This window comes from Mustela erminea, chromosome X (assembly GCF_009829155.1).
Source record: "Mustela erminea isolate mMusErm1 chromosome X, mMusErm1.Pri, whole genome shotgun sequence".
Classification (NCBI taxonomy): Eukaryota; Metazoa; Chordata; class Mammalia; order Carnivora; family Mustelidae; genus Mustela; species Mustela erminea.
The window spans coordinates 84,237,520-84,257,147 of record NC_045635.1 but is presented as its reverse complement, the minus strand read 5'-3'; the positions used below and the strand labels follow the sequence as shown (position 1 = coordinate 84,257,147).

Genomic DNA, 19,628 nt, shown 5'->3' with positions numbered 1-19,628 from the left:
GGTAATTATTCCAACACCATTTACCATATGTGTAGAAGAGTTAATATGACAGACCTGAATTTGCTAGCCTTATAAAGGTCTGCTTGCACGGCTGGCCCTTGGTGGTATTTTATTATTAGTAATTAATAGATATACTAATTAATTAGTAATTAGTAATTAATTATTAGTAATTTATTAAAAGGATAAAGAAGACAAAAGGGAAAACCCAATTACTAACATTAGGAATGAGAGAGGTGACATCACTAGCTAGTCTACAAATATCAAAAGGATAAGTTGATTGACAAGGTTGTAGCGAAACAGGAACTCTCCTATATTGCTGGTGAGTATCCAAATGTGTAATACCCCTTTAGAGGGATATTTGAGAATACCTAATAAAACTACACTGCACAGGCATATCATCCATCCCCACTTCCAGGATTCACTATCCCCATTTCTAGGAATCTACCCTGAAAACAGACCTCTAACCACACAAAAATATATTTCCATGAGGTTATCTGTCCAGCACTAATTATAACAGCAAAATATTAGAAATAAATATCTACATATAGTGTGACTGAACAAATTAGAGTAGTGACACAAGGAAGTGTTATTCAGCTGTAAAAAATGAGAAAGGTATCTATGTATCAACTGGCTTCAAGTCTGTAAAATATGCAAATAGCTTAGAGGGATTAGTAAAATTTATTTTCCTAACTATATTTTCCTTAAAAAAAAAAAGAGGTTGATATCCTGTGGCTATTTCACAGTGGGCTCTGACCAAAAGGGATCAACACAAATAAGGCAGTGCCACAGTGGTTCACCATAAATCATGAAGTCTAATGCTTTGGCCAGAAAATAAAAACGAGGAAAGGTCCCCAGAGGGTAACCCGTGAGACCATCCATAAACCATTTTCTGTAGGTGGTTCCTAGAAAGACCTTCCTTTAAAGTTCAAGACTGAAAAGGAAAGGACCTCAGATATGGCAGGTAGAGCAGTGACCCTTGTATCCTTATATGGGAGGGAGCTATGTTTGTGTGTGTGGGGAGGGATACGATGGGACTAGGCCCTTTCAGAACCTCATATCCAGGGCAGACACCCAGAATGCTGCTGCCTGAGATGAGATCCAGGGATCCTCTTGGGAGTTGAGAAGCTTGCTGTAATACTAATGAGAAATCCTATGTGAAGGGCCCAAAGCATCTAGGGTCCTTCCTCTTAAGTGTGTTGCCTCTCACAGAGCTGGCGAGATTAAGCTTAATTCCTCTCGTGTCTCCAAGCAGCTGGAGCCTTGGAGTAAGTCAGTCTTGTCCACCCCTCATCCCCCACTCCAATTCTCCCCCAGTATTGAGCTTAGCCATCCCCACCCTTTGAAAGACAGACAACAAAGAGTGCCAACTAGGTGAGACAAAGGGAGTGGTAATGTAGGTCACATACCCTATCAGTTCCCATCCCTGCCTTTTCAGAAAAACGCCACTGGTGTGCAGAAATCGCCATTTCACTGTTTCTTCTCTCTGGGCACCCCTGAAGCCAATTTCCTCCGTGTGTCTACCTCCCACCCCACTAATAAAAACAGTGTCTCACGGAGCTGGGCAGGGAGGCTGGGAGTGGGGCAGGGATGTTCAAAAGGAAGGAGAGAGCAGAGAGGAGGGTCGGGGGCACTCCCTGCACCCACACCTAGTCTCAGCCACCACCTCCCACAGATGCCATTTCCAGGCCTTGCACCCACTTCCTCCAACAGCAACCGCTGCTTCACTCCACGTGTGCCTCCCTCAGGATTACTTCCTGCCTCTTGAGATCTCAGGAGAAAGACTGACCCCAGCTAAGATGCTGGCAATAGGCCGAGGGGCTCTGCCCTCTACCAACAAATGCTATTAATTCTGATGGCCCAAGACATTCCTTTCCAGGTTAGCTCAGCATGCAGAGACACCCACCCACCCACCACAATGCATTACCACCCTCCCACGGCAGTGTCTCACTCGTCAAGTGCACGTCATTCCCGCCCCTTTTCCGTGCTGCACACCTCTGTGTTTGCCCAGGAGAGAGCCCGGTAATGTGAGCCACCAGGAGCCTCACGTGACCATGCAGTCAGCTTGCCTGCTGCAGCCCTGCAGCATGAAAGGCAGAATATTCTGCCCCTGAAGTGGAGATGCTTGCTAGAAGAATCTGAAGCTTTGGTCCCTGGTGAAGATAGAGAGCTGAAGGAAGGCTGGATTTGGAGCCAGGGCTCCCAGCCCTAGCGCTAGACCTGGGCCCTGCTCTGTTAGGAGCACAGGGCTGGTGAGGAATATTCGATGAGGAGTTTGGAGACGAACTGATTTTTATTATTCTGTGTGATACTCGGACAACATATTAACACACACACACACACACACACACACACACACCAATCGACCTTGAAAAACACTGATAAGTAAGACAAGCTTAAACTCCAATGCCCACTACCAGGACCATCCCTGTTAATGCTTGTGGTTTCTGAAGGCAAGCAAAACTGCCACTTTGCCTTGCTTCCATAAACCTTGAATACCAGAGTCGGGTAAGAAAAAACCAAAACACTTTGCATTCTTAGACAAGCAAAAAAATAACAGGGTCAGCATGTCTGGTTATCTTCCTGGAAAAAACAAACAAACAACTTTGTATATTTCCCCTTAACCTGCACTCACCTTCATCCTCTACCCTCCATCCAAAACAACTGTATGCCTGACTTTTACTCCTGTCTGAATATATATTACATTTTTGAATGTGAAAAACCTGTGGTATGATTCAGGAGCTCTGGCAATTTTAAAGTTTATTCCCTTTAACTTATGTATTTTTATTTGGCAAGCTAGTTTTTTTTTTTTTTTGAAATTGTAGTCTCTTAGAATTATTTATTCCTTTGATACGATTTTTCCCCATCATCAAATATAAGCTTGCATAAACTTGGTCCACTCACACACATTTACTTTCATAATAGAGTTATAGTTTCCTTGTATACTAATCTTGCTTATTTCACCAAATAAAGCATCAGAGCTTTTCTTAATTCAATTTAAAAATCTTACATCATCACTTTTAGTGGCTGTATGGTATTACTGTAACATTTTCCATAGGCACCACCCTGAAAAAATGGTTTTCCTGACTCAGTTATTGCCTACTTTCCTCTTATTCTTTTAATTTTTAGGCAGTATCAAAGAAACCCCCATACTCTGAGCTGCAAAAAGCAACTTCTCAGCTCTCCAAAACTTACCTCATCCTCTATATCCTTTAACCACTCCAGGCTGACTGGATAACTCATTCCCATGGAAATACCTTTCTCAACTCCAGGCTTTTCTTCATACCACCCAGTCTTTTTTAAAGGTTCCAGAGCCCAACTTATTTGGGTCCTTTTTCTCTGAGGCGTGCCCTGAGTAGCAGCCCATGGTAACCTCTGCAAGGAGCATATTATTTATGTATTAATTACCTATGTGTGTTCCTGTGTTAGATTTGCATCTATATTTTAAGTTCAAGAAGGGTGACTTCTGACAACTTTAACACAACTTTATTAAAAACACAAATATTCCTCAAATAGACCTCAATATACTAGAATAATCGTAAGGGTAACTGGCTTACTTTTGATGGCTCAGTTCACTTTGGCTTAAATAGTAAGTGTCACAATCTGGACAAAAATGAAAATATCAACAAATGTGTTTTCAGTTCTAATTTTCATTTGGCATCAGAATAATGATTCAGCTCATACAGAGTTGGGCAAAGTCAGTGTTGGCAACAACGATACATTACAACACAGAACCAACTATGTAAATCAAAACATTATTCAAGGAATTGTTAACTTAGGAACATAAGGGCAAAGGCAAGTGATTAATCATACTAATTTTCTTGGTGTTCCTCAGGGTCCTTTTGACCATCTGTTTTGCTTTGCAGTTCCTTAGCAAATTCCTCAACTTCATGGAATGCAGAAATAAGTGGCTCAAGACTGAAATCATCATCAGTGAACAACACTGACTCCTTTTTGATATTATTACCAATATTCTCAAACATTGTTAGAACAACTTGAATATTATCATTCGTCTCTTTCCTTTTAAAAAAGCTCATAAATTCTGACATTGCTTCAGCACTGAGTAGTTCTTTTGTCATGACAGGATTTTCAGACAAATTCATTAGCATTTTCAGAACATGAAACCTTGTTTTGGTATTGCCCATAGCTAACAAGGAGAGAAATCCAGACATATACTTGGCAACTAGTGTGTGGTAGTCAGTAGTTGTAGTGAGATATCTAACCATACTTATTCCAGATAGCTGTTCAGGGGAATCTAAGCTGTAAGCAAGGGTTTCTTCACACACCTGACACACATATGTCTGAATCATGTTTAGATTTGGATAAGGTGGAGCCAAACGAATCATATTTTCCAAAAAACTTGTCCTAACTCGGGAGGAAGGATAATTGAGCAGGGTTTCAATAAGTGAGACAACACCTGAATCCCGAATGAAATCTCGGGTAAATTGAGAAGCACTTCTCATACCCATTGTGATTTTAGATATTTCATGAATAAAAGGATCTCGGATTTTGTCCATTAATAAAAGGAGTTCTTCAAACTCTTCAGAACCAATTTTGACCTCACATTGTATGCAGCTGCAGGACCAACTGTCAGGCTCCGCACTCTCTCGGGTTCTAAGATGCTCCCGAATTTCCCTGACTGACCTATAGGATGGATCATACTGAAATAGGAACTCAGGTTCAGGCTGATCAGGCTGAAGCAAAGATACCTGCTCTTCCCCTTCTGTGTTAAGTTCCATGTGCTTGGGCTTTTCTCCAAACATTTCAGAGAACAGACATGCTGCCTCTTTTGGAAATCTAAAGGGGATTGGAGATGGGAAGCCAACCCTACCCCATGGACCAGGCTTGAATTGAATGGTGACCTCTTCCCAGCTCTGGGGCCTGCGTGAGGCATCAGGCTCCTGCTCAAATGAACACTTAGACCTGTGAATGGCCCTGAACACAGGCCTAGGATTTGATTCAAAATGGGACTCATCTCCTGCCCAGAACCAGGACCCCACTATGGCTTCATCCTCCTCAGCTACTGTCCTGGTCTCATAGTTGGTCCCATACCCAGTCCTGTTATTGGCCTCATCTTTAGCTCCAAACCAAGACCCAGCAACTGTCCCTTCCTTGTTTTCTAGCCTGGACTCACAGGTAACAACAGTTCCAGTCTCATTAATGTCCTTCTCTTCAGACCAGAACCAGGACTCAACAATTATCTCCTCATCATCCTCTGGCTGAGATGCACAGCATTTCTCTGCTTCTGCACTGACTTCTTTTGCAGCATAGAACCAGGATCCAAAAATGATTTCTTCTTCAGTGTTTGACCTGCTCTCTTCTACTGCCTGAGGCCCAAACTCTGTACTGTCTTCTTCTTCAGCCCAAAACCAGGACCCAACAATGATTTCCTCTTCCTCAGTCACTGGCACGGACTCAAAACTGGCTCCTGCCTCCAAACTGGCCTCTTCTTCAGCCCAGAACCAAGATCCAACAGTGGTTTCCTCCTCTTTGGCCTCTGGACTGGAATTGTTGCAAAAGCCAGTCTCTTTCCTAATGATCTCTTCCCTGGCCCAGAACCAGGACCCAACAATAGCTTCCTTCTCAGTTGCCAGCCTGTCCTTTTCTCTAGCCTCAGCTGCTGTCTTGAGCCTGTCCTCTTCCCCAGCCCAGAACCAAGAATCAATAATGTCCTCCTCCTCAGCATCTGGCCTGGATTCTTCTCTGTCTATAGCCTCTCTACTGGTTTTATCTCCTTTCCAGAAGCAGGATGTGATCATGGTCTCCTCCTCCATTAGTGCCTTGGCCTCTTCTCCAGTCCCATCATCTATAGTGACCTCTTCTGTAGCCCATAACCAGGGCCCTATAACGATCTCTGGGCTTGTGTATTTTCTGGACAAGAATGATGAATCAACACTGTCCTGTTCCTCCTCTGGCCTTAACTTCCAGCTGCCTCCATTGGCAGTATACATGCAGGGATCATCTTCACCCCAGAAGCAAGACTCATTATTCATCTCTTCAGCCCATGCCACAAATTTACAGCTGGCACCAGCTCCATTCTGCATACTGACCTCTTCTGTGGTCCCAAACCAAGATGACAGAATAACCTCTTCCTTGTCCTTCAGACTAGACTTGTTGCTGACCTCAGTTCCTATATAAGCTTCTACTCCATCCCAGAACCATGACCCAATAATGGGCTCCTCCTCAGCTCCTGGCATGGTGTCACTGCTGATTTTAACCCCAGAATCTATCTGGGCCTGGCTTCCAGCCCAAAACCACTCCCCGAATATTGTCTCTTCTTCATCTTCTGGACTGGCTTCTTCTCCAAACTCAGCCTCTGTATCGACCTTTCTATCCCAGAACCAGGGACCAATGACCTCTTCTTCCTCAGACCTTGGCCTAGATGCACAGCTGGCTCTAACATCAGCTTCTACACTGGTCTCATCACTGACCCAAAACCAGGGACCAAAAATGGTCTCTTCTTCAGCCTCTAGGTTGATTTCTTCACTTGCCCAGAAGCAGGAACCAGCAATGACCTTTCCTTTATCATATGCTACCACAGATTTGAAGGTAGCCTCAGCCCCAGTTTCCATACTGATCTTTTCCCCAGAACCAAGCATGGAATTACCAGCAGACTCTTCCTCAGCCCTTGGTCTGGATTTACTGCTGGCATCAGTCCTCATACTGGCTTCTTCTTCAGTCCAGAACCAACTGCCAACAACTGACTCATCCTCCCCTTGAGAACTGTACTTGACACTGGACCCACCAACTACACTGGACTCTTCTGTAGCCCAGAACCAGTTCCCAAGGAGGAACTCCTCCTCAGACTTGGCTTCTTTCCTGGCCCTGGCTCTGGCCTTAGTTTTCACCTTTTCCTTTGCTGTTATTCTGGTCCTGGCCTCTTTCTTGGACTTGGGCTTTGACAAGTTATCAGCCTTTTCTCTAGGCCAGAGCCAGGACTCTTTTTTGACTACATCTACAGATCCAGAAACAAAATCAATGGAAGCTTCTTGCTTTGCCCTGTGCCTTGCCCTGACATTGGCCCCTTTCCTGATTCCGGGTTTAGACCTGGATTTGGCTTCCTCCTTAGCCCAGAACCAGGACTTCACATTGTCTTCACATCCAGATCCAGAACTGGACTCAGAGATTTCTTTCTTGGACCTAAACCTGGACCTGTTATTGATTTCTTCCTTGGGCCTGGACCAGGTATTAGTCTTTTCTCTGGCCCAGAGCCAGGATGTCTTAAAAGATTCATCCTCAGAGCCAGAACTAGACAAGATATAGTACTCCTGATTGATAGTGGGCCTAAACATGGCCTCTTCTCTAGCTATGCACCTGGATCTGGAACTGGCCTTTACCCTGCCTCTAGGATGAAACTTTGTACTGACCTCTTCTCCACTCCAGAACCAGGAACTCATAGACGATCTGTCCGCCCAACTGAAATCATACTTCTGAGAGATCTCTTGTTTGGATGTAGGCCTGGGGCACCACCAGGACCCAACATTGGTCTTCTCCTCTGACCCAAACAAAGGCTGTTTTCCTGATTGGTACTTGACCTTGGTGCCAGAAAAGGACTCAGTATCCACACTGATCAGTTCCCTATCCATAGATAATGTCTTAGATTTAGCTGACCCAGACTCAGTACTGACCAGTTGCCAGGCTATGGTATTGGTCTGGGACACTCCCCCTGTCTTCAACATTGCTTTACTATCAAACTCAGTTTGGGCCCAAGAATGGGCTTTATCTGAGGGTCTTGACCCAGTGATTGCCTTGGCCTCAGGCTTTGGATGCATTGCACCTACTCCCACAGGTTCAGCTCTGGGCCTTGAACCACCTACTACCACGGCATCAGATTTAGGCCTTACCCCAGGAATTACCTGTGCCTGGGTCCTAACCTTGGGTCTGACCACCAATGGGATTTCATTCTCTCTTTCAGCCCCACCCCCAACCTCTTCTCCAGCCTTCTTTTCAGGCTTTGCCTGGGCAGCAGGTTCAATCTCAGCTCCAGTCATGGTACAAGTTACAGAAGAGGCCTAGTTAAGTAACCCCACCCCAGTCTCAGCCTCTACCACAGATCTCCCACAGTTCTGTATCTTGACACTCTGATCTTTCAGTGATTCAGGTGGTATAGTTGGAAACAAAGGTTAGAATCAATCACTAGTCCATCAGTCAATCAACCTCTTTCTGAAGCCTAGCCTCAGTCAATATCACAAAGTGCAGAGGAGGCACAACCAAGCTGGGGGGATGATGGATGTTCCCGGCTGGGTGCAGACCTGTTGAGGGTAGTGATCAGCAGCAATTCCAACACCACCAGAGCTGCCACTGGAGGTGGATCTATGGAAAGAGAATGACATGGGCTTTGAATCTCTTCTAATTGTGTTGTTCTGTGCAGAGATACACACAGAGACTGGACTTTGAATGTTTAGCAGGACAGTTGGGACTACTTAGAAAGTCTTTTGTCATCCTCATTTCACCCATGTTTTACCCCAGAGTTTGCCATGTTACTTTGCCTGATACAAAACAGGTATGAAACTAGTAAGTGTTAGCAATGGGAGAAGTTTAGAAGCCCCCAAAGTACCCTAATAGCTCTTAGGCCAGTGTTGATTTCCACTTCCCCACCCAAAGTTGTACCTACTCTCATACCAACCTATATGGATGTCGTCTGATTTTCCCCTCCTTCCCTTGATTCCAGTGTTGTCAAACCCTAAAGCAACTTGGAGGATATCCTAGGAATAAGTAATAATAAAGGAGAAAATGGAGCCTGACTACTAAATATGTAAGAGGGCACATTGACCTCTGATGCAAGTATCTCTTACCATAAGAGTTCCATTTGTCTGTTTCCTGTCTCCTTGTCCCTGCTCTCAGGTCTTCTACTTCCCTTCAGAGCAATTCACAACTACCCCCAAATTCCTAGTATCTCCTGCAAGAAAAGGACAAGGGATGCTGTGGCAGTGTGTAAATCTGGCAGCAAACAGGAGAGGTGGAGGAAGTCCCAGACCCATGTGGATCAAAGACACTTGCCATGATCTTACTCTAAAGTGCTCTCCTGATTTACCCACCTTCACAGAAACCTCCAGAGATCTGAACCAGTCTCCTCCTCTCTCCTTCCTTACAGAAATGAGCAGCCTTCAAGCAAGTCTATGGACAGACACAAAGGTAAAACATTCAGGAAATAATGGTAGCAACTGAGTGCTTGGTGAACTGACCAACACCAAAAATAAGAGTATCCATATTATCTTCTAACATTTAGGATCCTGTTGATAAAATATTCACCTTCTATTTAGGCCCTCTGTTTCACAGTTCTGGATAACAACTCTTCACATGACACTCTTCCCATTACTCCTTTCTCCAATTATAAGAATTAACCACTAGGTGTTCACGCTCCCTTGTACTACAGAAATGGGGGAAAGAACACAGCATATTCCACAAAACAGTATGTGCAGTGACACTTTTAATTATGACTTGTGTCTCACCCTCACGTCCTAGCCCAACTGTAGCAGGAATTTTGGGTGGAGATGAAGAAGTAAGGCAAGAAAAGTGCTTAGAAAGCTAATACAAAGGGGAATTTTGGAAGGTATTCCTGGATGCCTGACCTGTCTTGGTCCCACCAGTCACCCCATTCGGGTGGTTTCCACTCAATGGCTGCTGCCCATTTCCCGAACCACCACCGCCCCCCCCCCCCCCGCCAGTGCCACACACCTCCAGAAATCCAGGCCATTGTCTCGCTCCTCCTTTTTCTCAAGCCTCTCCTCTACAGATGCAACCTGCAGGAGGAAACCACCAGAGCTAACAAGCAGAGAGAAGGCTTTGGCATCTACCAGGCAACTGTAGAAAGGATAACACCCACGGTGCGGGGCCCAACAGTCCCCCTTCCAGAATCAGGGCCCGAAGCAGCCAACTCCAAGGGGCATCCACTCCCACCAGCTGGGCATAGAGCTCCGGGCCGCCCCGCCCCCCAACGCGGAGGCCTGCTTGGGCACTCCACACCCCAGCTCCCACTCCGCCATTTCTTCCGCAGCAGAGCACCCCCCCCCCCCGCCCCCGCAGCCACAGGTCTCTGCCGGTACAGGCACCGTCAACGGCGGATCGCGGGCGCCTAGAAAGCTGGCCGCGGAGTGACGGGCGCAGTTCGCCTCCAGAGGATCCGAGGAAGCCTCTCCGGCCAGCCCCCGTGCCCCGGACCCGACCCAGGCCAGTCGCCGCCTCTCCTCGCCAGGGGTCGCGCGGCGTTGCGCCCCTCTCTCAGGGACCAGCTACGACAGGGTCGCTTCCTCCTTGCCAGGCTGTCAGGGTCTGGGGTCCGGACAGCCTGTAAGCCAGGCGACAGTGGGGGTCCCCCGCCTCCCCCCACGACACCCCCACTTTCCCTCACAGGCTCAAGGTGCAAGTCGTCGGCCTCCCCCTCCTCTCGTAGCTCTGCACTCGGATTCCCACCGCCTTGAGTGCGGCCAGAATCGCAAAGAGGCGTCCCGCCCCCCGCGCTGCTGCACCAAACTGGGCAGGGGCTGCGCAGGATGCGGCACGAAACGCTCGCGGCGAGGGTGTCGGGAAGGGGGGCGGAGGGATACGGCGCGAACGGGCTCGACGCCCCCTCCCCAGCCCACCCTAGTTCCGACCCAGAGGGGGCGGGGCCGGGAGGAGCCCGAGCCTAAGGGGCGGGCTCATGACAGCCCGCCTCTGCAGACCTCCGCGGGCGACCACCCCCTCGTTGCTGGCACTGCAACCTATGGGACCCGGGGACGGTTGGCGGTGGGGGCTGGGATCCAGAGGTCGGGGGCGGCGGGGAGGGAAGGTGTGTGGCGAACAGCGGCGGATGGATATCAACCGCCCCTCGGTGTGTGAGAATCCCCCGGCTACTCAGTGTCTGTCCGCCTCCCTGTCCCCACTTCCGTCCACCATCCTAATTGGAGGCGGGTGGGCCAGGGGCTGTCAGGACAGCGGGCTGCGAGGAGAGGCGGCCTAAGGCCCGACCACCCTGGAGGTTCTGGGGTGGATGGCCCTCTCACTTTCTTCCTTCATTGCTTCGCGGGGCCACCGAAGGGAGGAGGGCGGGGAGGACCCCCACGGAGGCCTCACCACCGCGCCTTTTCTAAAGGAAGGCAGACCTACACCTTGACCCTGAGAAAACCAACCCCTGCTCTGCGCCCATTCTTTCTGCCACGCTGCTGTTTCCCAGCTCATTTAAACTGGTAGCATGCTTTGCCGTTTTGCAGTCCCCACAGTTGCCCAAGAAGGAGGGCCTTTTTTCCTTGTCAGGACCCGCCCTGGGTCCTAGGCTCTTTCCTATCTGTTGCCCCTATGGCCAGGGGTCGGGCGGCTCCTAGCTCCTCTTCAACTGTCCTATTAAGTCTTCTCTCGCAGTCATATCCGTGCTCTCATGATATTTGGCCATGTGGAGATGTGGTCAGGGGTTAGAACCAGCTTGGATCTCAGCCTCCTGCCATACACGCCTGTCTAGTTTCCCCAGCCATTCTTTGGAAGAAGGCCCCATCATGTACCTACTTCCCCAGGACAGAGCTTGCGGGTTCTTGAATCTTCAAGATTCCTTTACCCCTACATCCTTCCTCTAGTCTTGAGCCCTTCCTTTCTGTGATCCACGGGGCAAACAGAGCAACGCGTTTAAGCACGACTGTGGTTGAGCATGAACCTGCTGGGGCCCAGGTGAAGTGCTGGCACTTTCACTATGATAGGCGGAATAAATGTCCCTCAATCATCCAGAAGCTGGAATAGGCAAGGAAGCAGATTCTGCCCGGGGTCCCTTAGAGAAATGAAGCCTGACCATCACCTTCAATTCAGACCAGTGAGGTCCGTTTTGTGTTCCCAACATCCAAGGCTGTAAGCTAATACATTTGTGTTATTTTAAGCTGCCAAGAATATGGTAATGTGTTACAGTAACAGTAGGAACTAAATTTACTCACCATCTTTTCTTGAAATTCCATTCCCCTTGATTTACTTTACTTGGCCCTAAACCCCTGGGAAGATCAATTTGGGGGCTCATCTCTTACCCCTATAACCACCCTCTCCAGCAATCCCCTGTCTCTGTTTTCTAAAGAAAAGAGACTTTTGCAATGGCCTTTTAGGTTCATCTTAGAGAAAGTCGCCATTTGCTGAAAATCACTGATGGTTTTGATGATGAAAAGGAACTATATTCTTACCGTGAATGTTCATATATTTTCCTTTAGGTTTCACTTATATTTAAATACTTATTACAGCTGTGCAATATTTAAGTGATAAAGAACCATCTGGAGATGATTCTATACAATATCTGGACTGACGATGGATGTCAATTATCAGAGGAGGGCTACTTTTGCTGTGCTGTTTAAATGGCTTTAGCTGAACTGTGGATCATTTTTTTCTTTATTCCACAGCATACACTCTTGGGTGAATGCCAGCCTTAAAGAAGGGAGTCTGAGCTCTGTTGGGACCTGTGGGTGTGTGTGAATCTCCTTGCCTCCTTGAACTGTTCTTTCACTTTCTTAAATTCTCTGGTGCCTTTCATTCATTCAAGAAATACCTAAGAGTACCTTCTTTATCCTAGGCACTGGAGATACAGTAGAAACACAAGTGAAAGAAATCTCTGTTCCTGTGGAGGTTACATTTACTTGTAGTCTCTTTCTTACTCAAATTTTACCCTAGAATTTTATGGTCATACCAGCATAATGTTGTCTGGTAATTCTTTTTTTTTTTTTAAGATTTTATTTATTTATTTGACAAAGAGAGATCACAAGTAGGTAGAGAGGCAGGCAGAGAGAGAGAGGGAAGCAGGCGCCCCGCTGAGCAGAGAGCCCGATGTGGGACTCGATCCCAGGACCCTGAGATCATGACCTGAGCCGAAGGCAGCGGCTTAACCCACTGAGCCACCCAGGCACCCCTGTTGTCTGGTAATTCTCAAGGTGATCCAGTACTGATTCCAAGATATTTACTAACAGGGAGTGGACCTACCACAAACTGAAAGAGTACACTGTGAGACTGAAATTTTGTTGGACAAGTTGTTCTTAATCCATTTACAGAACAGACCCCATTGCTGTTTAATATTTATTAAACTGAGAAAAGACCTATTTTAAGCTCTGTATGTATTAGCACTTAATGTGTATATATCAGATAACTTAAGTGCCATCTTTAATATCAGAGAGTATGTAAAGGTTTGAAACAGGATGTTGATCTGTGTCTTTGTGGTGCCAAGTAATAGTCTATTTACTTTCTTCTAAAATGAATTCTGGTCTGATTGGAACAGCCATAGATTTCACTCCCCAGTATCTCTCTAGCATCCGTCTAACACTGACTAGCTTCTGAAATCTAAATTTCTGTAGTGGCAAGTAGTTGCCATTGAGCTTTTGACTGCCAAGGCATCCACTTCAAAAGACATCCATCATACTATACAGAAAACTCTAAAGAGTACACCAAGAACTATTAGAACTGATAAACAAATTCAGTAAAGTCAAAGGATACAAAATCGATGTATGGAAGTCTTGCATTACTATACAGCAATAATGAAGCATAAGAAAGAGAAATTATGAAAACAATCCCATTTACAATTGCACCAAAGTAATAAGATACCTAGGAATAAACCTAACCAAAGATGTGAAAGCCCTGTACTCTGAAAATTATAAAACACTGAAGAAAGAAATTGAAGACAACACAAAGAAATGGAAAGAAATTCCATGCTCCTGGCTTGGAAGAACAAATATTGTTAAAATGCCTGTACTACCCAAAGCAATCTACACATCTAATACAAACCTTACCAAAATACAACAGCATTTTTTCACAGAACTAGAACAAAGAATTCTAAAATTTATATGTAACCACAAAAGGCTGCAAATATCTAGAGCAACCTTGAAAAGGAAAAGCAAAGTTGGAGACATCATAATTCTGGACTTCAAGTTATATTACAAGGCTGTAGTAGTCAAAAGAGTATGGTACTGGCACACAAATAGACACATAGAGCAATAGAACAGAATAGAAAACTCAGAAATAAACCCATAACTATATAGCCAATTAATCTCCAACAAAGGAGGTAAAATTATCGAGTGGGAAAAAATGTTTCCAACAAATAGTGTTGGGAAAACTCGACAGCAACATGCAAAAGATAGAAATTGGACCACTTTCGTGCATCATATATATAAATAAGTGCAAAATGGATTAAAGAACTAAATGTGAGACCAAAAACCATAAAAATCCTAGAAGGGAACACTGGTAGAAACTTCTTTGACATCAGCCATAAGAATTTCTTTCTAGTGAGGTCTCCTGCGGCAAGGGAAACAAAAGGAAAAACAAACTATTGGGACTATATCAACATAAAAGGTTCTGCACAGCAAAGGAAACAATCAACAAAACAGAATGGGAAAAGACATTTGTAAATGATATATCTAATAATGGGTTAGTATCCAAAATATATAAAGAATTGATATCACTCAACATCTAAAAACCAAATAATTCACTTAAAAAATGGGCAGAAGACATGAAGATATGTAATGATCAAAATGGAGTCTCTCATGTTAAGTAGGAGCCTGTGTCAAGCAGGGGCCTGTGTCAAGCAATGACGCAAGTAGTTAAAGATACTGCATCCAGGAGATATTGTTGGGATCAGCATCAGCTGACACCCCAGAGCTAATAACAAACAGAACCAGAGAAGGTCTGCAGGGGCCCAAGACCGATTAAATCCCTTTAAAAAAAAAAAAGGGAGGAGTCCTTTATAGATCCTGGATATCAACCTTTTGTCTGTACTGTCATTTGCAAATATCTCCTCCCATACCATGGGTTGCCTCTTTGTTTTTTTGACTGTTTCCTTTGCTGTGCAAAGCTTTTGATTTTGATGAAGTCCCAAAAGTTTATTTTCGCTTTTGTTTCCTTTGCCTTTGGAGACATACCTTGAAATCCAGGATCTATAAAGAACTTCTCAAACTCAACACACACAAAACAGATAATCATATAAAAAATGGGCAGAAGATATGAACAGACACTTCTCCAATCAAGACATACAAATGGCTATCAGACACATGAAAAAATGTTCATCATCACTAGCCATCAGGGAGATTCAAATTAAAACCACATTGAGGTATCACCTTACATCAGTTAGAATGGCCAAAATTAGCAAGACAGGAAACATGTGTTGGAGGGGATGTGGAGAAAGTGGAACCCTCTTACACTGTTGGTGGGAACGCAAGTTGGTGCAGCCACTTTGGAGAACAGTGTGGAGATTCCTCAAGAAATTAAAAATAGAGCTTCCCTATGACCCTGCAATGGCACTACTGGGTATTTACCCCAAAGATACAGATGTCGTGAAAAGAAAGGCCATCTGTACCCCAATGTCCATAGCAGCAATGGCCACGGTCGCCAAACTGTGGAAAGAACCAAAATGCCCTTCAATGGACAAATGGATAAGGAAAATGTGGTCCATATACACTATGGAGTATTATGCCTCCATCAGAAAGGATGAATACCCAACTTTTGTAGCAACATGGACGGGACTGGAAGAGATTATGCTGAGTGAAATAAGTCAAGCAGAGAGAGTCAATTATCCTATGGTTTCACTTATTTGTGGAGCATAACAAATAGCATGGAGGACATGGGGAGTTAGAGAGGAGAAGGGAGTTGGGGGAAATTGGAAGGGGAGGTGAACCATGAGAGACTATGGACTCTGAAAAACAATCTGAGGTGTTTGAAGTGGCGGGGGGGGGTGGGAGGTTGGGGGAACCAGGTGGTGGGTATTAGAGAGGGCACGGATTGCATGGAGCACTGGGTGTTGTGCAAAAATAATGAATACTGTTATGCTGAAAATAAAAAATAAATTTTTTTTAAAAGGGAGGATTTTTGCAGCAAAATGTCATATTCTTCACACATGACCTCTCTCTTGTCTGACCACTTAAAGAAGGCAATTGCCATCAAAGGCTCTGCCCAACTGATCTCTGAACAGAACTGACATTGTGGAAAGACACAAATTGTGTGTGTGCCTTTATAGTGTGCTCATAACAGACATTTCCACAAAAAGACATCCAGATGGCCAACAGACACATGAAAAAATGCTCAACATCACTCATCATCAGGGAAATGTAAATCAAAACTACAAGGAGATTTCACCTCACCCCTGTGAAATGGCTAAAATCAACAACAGTGCTCGCTTCGGCAGCACATATACTAAAATCAACAACAGAAGAAACAACAAGTGTTGGCGAGGATGTGAAGAAAAAGGAACCCTCGGTATTATTGGCAGAAATATGACTTGGCACAGCCACTGTGGAAAACAGTACAGAGGTTCCTCAAAAAATTAAAAATAGAGTTACCCTACAATCCAGCAATCTCACTACTGGGTATTTACCCAGAGAGTACAAAAACACCAATTTGTAGGAATACATGCACCCCTACGTTCATAGCAGCATTATTTACAATAGTCAAAATATGGAAGTAGCCCAAGTATCCATCGGTTGATGAATGGATAGAGAAGATGTGGCATAATATACAATGTAATATTATTCAGCCATAAAAAGATTGAAATCTTGCCATTTGCAATGACATGGGTGGAGACAGAGAGTATAATGTTAAGCAAAATAACTGAGGGAAAGAAATACCATATAATTACAGTCACAAGTGGATTTTTAGAAACAAAACAAATGAGCAAAGAAAATAGAGAGAGAAAGACAAACAGAAAAAACTGATGGTTACCAGAGGGGAAGTGGGTAGGAAGATGGGTTAAATTAGAGATGTGGACTAAGGAGTGCACTTGTGATGAACACTCCTTAATCCCCATGAGATCCATGAGACACCATACATGGGTGGTGTATGGAATTCTTGAATCACTAAACTATACACCTGAAACTAATATAACACTGTATGTTAGCTAATTGGAATTAAAATAAAAACTTTTTTAAAAAGATACCTATCTTGAATAGACAAACGGGTTGGTATATGATCCACCTCTTAGCAAAACAACCAGATAAGGAAATCAACCACCTCCATCCATTAAGTTACCTTTCAAAATGCCCCAGTTAACCTAAATAACTGAGCCCTTGACTCATCCTACTTTTTCCTTCCCAGCCTTATTTCCCACTCTTATGCCTTCAATTAGCCATTAGGAGTATACTTGTGGAACCCTAGGCTCCCCATCCCCAGATTCTCATAAAGGAAGTGTTTTAGGCCTATTCTCCCTCCCACCCCCACCATATGATTGGGACCTATGGAACAACTTTAGAATGAAATAATCCTCCATGTATTAAACCAGGGATACAGAAGCAGCTTTGACCCAGCCCCACCCCCACCTTCCATGTACATGCATGTGAACTTTCAAACTAGTATATTCCATACACGTGCAGGTCAAATGATTTCATTTTGTCTCTCTCAATCATCAGAGTCATGGACCTATTTTTTTGCCCATTTATGTCTTCTGTCTTTCATGTGCCTCAGGCAAACTTTCCTTCTGGGATCTCCCTTTTGTCTACGATTGAGCCAAACTCTCAATGCATTCTTAGAATTTATCCATTCTCCTATCCTTGAATTTCAGGAGCTTTACACAGGAACTCACGTCCCTTGCATTAGGACCAAGCTGGGTTGGGTTCTTGTGAACTGATGGAATTGTCTCAAGAGACTTATGAGCCTCAGGAAAGATCTCAGCCTGTGTCTACTACTTGAGACAAGGCACATCTAGAAAACTTGTGGGGAGGCCTGACCCAAGAATATTTTCAGGTTACATATGAAGTGGGTTCTGCCTTAAAAGAATTTATCTTGAGGGAAAACAGCCAGGCACAATGGCCTCAGTCCAGAAACAAAGCCTTGTCATAAGGGGAATATAGCTATTTTAATAGCTAGGTCCCATACTGGGATTAGGACTTCTATCTTTGCCTGGTTTAGCAGACACCCTCAACTATATGTTTGCCACAACAAAGGCAGGTAAAACAAAACAAAACAAAACAAAAAACAAACAAAAATGTTGTCCCAGAAAGAACATCCATTCTGTAACACTCTGGTGTGCAGATCCCATTTATAAAGTGTAAAATAAAGAGGAAAATATATTCCTCTACAGCAGTGATTTAAAGTTAAGAGTAGTACTCAGCTTTGACATCATGAGGACTCTGGGATGAGAAAATTAGAGGGAGCATTGGAGGGACTTAAGTGTTTCTGACAGTAAAGCTTAATGTGGCAACAACACCTCGAAAAATCATGTAAAACTATCAAAATTCAGGACATGGGAAATACACCTCGAGGATTTCTAGAATTATAGGGGCTGGTAAGGTTAGGTTATTAGTTTTGAAGGGATAAGCAATCCTGAATTTCCACAATGTGAGCAAATACTAACAGTTAACTAAATGTCAAATTACTTTTTAAAATAGAAAATATATATATATAAATCCATAGTACATTTTATTATGTTTCTCATTACCTAACCATCATTTATTGCCTATGACAGGTTATCATTGACATCTGCTTCCAGACAGCAAAATGGGGGGAGAAAAGGGTAGAGGTAATCCGCACACTTCTTACAATCCTTGGTCAAGAAATGCTTGCAACATTTCTACTCCCATTCAACTGACTGGAATTCACTGTTCACAAGCTGGGACAACTGGATATCCACATGCAGAAGAATAAAGTTGTCTCAGCAGACCAGGAATGGAGCAAAACATTCTTGACTTGATAAAGAACATCTACAAAAACCCTATAGCTAACATCATATTTAACAGTAAGAAATTTAGATTTACTATTAGAGCAGGAAAAAGCCAAGGATATCCTCTCTCACCACTCCTTTCCAACACTGTACTGGAATTCCCAGTTAATGCATTAAGACCAAGAGAGAATACAAAAGGAATACAAATTGGGAAGAAGAAATAAAACTGCCTTTATTTGCAGGTGACATGACTGTCTACATAGAAAACCCGAAAGAATAGACAAAAACACTCTTGGAAGTAATAAGTGGTACTAGCAAGATTAGAGGACAGGGTTAATATACAAAAGTCAATGCTTTCCTGTATACCAGCAATGAACAAGTGAAGCTTGAAATTAAATACCTTTTATATTAGCACCCTGAAAAATGAAGTACATAGGTATAAATCTAACAAGTATGTACAAGATCTACATGAGGAAAACTACAAAATTCTAATGAATGAAATCTCAGAAGAACTAACTAAATGGAGAGATATTCCATGTTCATGGATAGGAAGACTCAATATTATCAAGATGTCAGTCCTTCCCAACCTGGTCTAGAGATTCAATGCAATCCTAGTCAAATCCCAGAGTTATTTTATGGATATTGACAAGTGGATACTAAGGTTTATATGAAGAGGCAAAAGACCCAAAATACCTAACTCAATATTGAAGAATAACAGAGTCAGAGGACTGATATTACCTGACTTCAAGACTTATAAAGTTACAATGATCAAGATGGTGTGATATTGACAAAAAGATTGGACAAACAGATCAATGCAACAGAATAGAAAATCCAGAAATGTACAGACATATAGTCTATCTTTGACAAAGGGCCAAAGGCATATAATGGAGCAAAGATAGTCTTTTTAACAGATGGTGCTGCAAGAAATGAACATACACATGCAAGAAACTGAATTTAGACATAGACCTCACACCCTTCCAAAATTAATTCAAAATGGATCACAAAGCTAACTCTAAAAAGGAAAACCATAAAACTCCTATAAGATAACATAGGAGAAAAT

At 43.9% G+C, this 19,628-nt stretch overlaps 3 protein-coding genes across 12 annotated transcripts in view; all 3 read right to left on the bottom strand.

The window, feature by feature from the left end:
- Positions 1-19,628, bottom strand: part of LOC116582140 (G-protein coupled receptor-associated sorting protein 2) — a 143,443-nt gene that overhangs the window by 94,494 nt on the left and 29,321 nt on the right. Inside the window, exon 1 of one of the 8 annotated variants that reach the window (XM_032329539.1) lies at positions 9,036-9,109. The exons of 6 other annotated variants lie outside the window; for them this stretch is intronic. The gene's annotated coding sequence lies outside the window, so the exon portion shown is untranslated. Of the gene's footprint in view, positions 1-8,792; positions 8,860-9,035; positions 9,110-19,628 lie in introns of those variants that run through there. One more of the 8 variants, XM_032329538.1, reaches the window with a different exon arrangement.
- GPRASP1 (G protein-coupled receptor associated sorting protein 1) lies at positions 3,376-9,096 on the bottom strand. Of its 3 annotated transcripts, XM_032329536.1 has the most exons (3): positions 8,793-8,884; positions 8,624-8,702; positions 3,376-8,310 (listed from the first exon to the last, which is right to left on the bottom strand). In XM_032329536.1, the coding sequence occupies exon 3, from the start codon at positions 7,986-7,988 to the stop codon at positions 3,810-3,812; it is 4,179 nt and encodes a 1,392-aa protein (XP_032185427.1). In that variant the 5' UTR covers positions 7,989-8,310; positions 8,624-8,702; positions 8,793-8,884; the 3' UTR covers positions 3,376-3,809. The 3 variants fall into 3 exon arrangements, with proteins under 3 accessions (XP_032185427.1, XP_032185428.1, XP_032185426.1); XM_032329537.1 differs by lacking the exons at positions 8,624-8,702; positions 8,793-8,884 and adding an exon at positions 9,036-9,096; XM_032329535.1 differs by lacking the exon at positions 8,624-8,702 and having other exon boundaries at positions 8,793-8,881.
- Positions 10,073-19,628, bottom strand: part of ARMCX5 (armadillo repeat containing X-linked 5) — a gene marked incomplete at its 5' end in the record, with an annotated part of 36,296 nt that continues 26,740 nt past the window's right edge. The window contains 2 exon segments of the mRNA XM_032329711.1: positions 10,073-10,581; positions 10,675-10,876. Coding sequence (XP_032185602.1) covers positions 10,073-10,581; positions 10,675-10,876 — 711 coding nt within the window.

What these genes read in the sequence shown, in the direction of transcription:
- GPRASP1 (XM_032329537.1), bottom strand. Translation starts at nt 7,988, where the DNA reads ATGACTGGAGCTGAGATTGAACCTGCTGCCCAGGCAAAGCCTGAAAAG.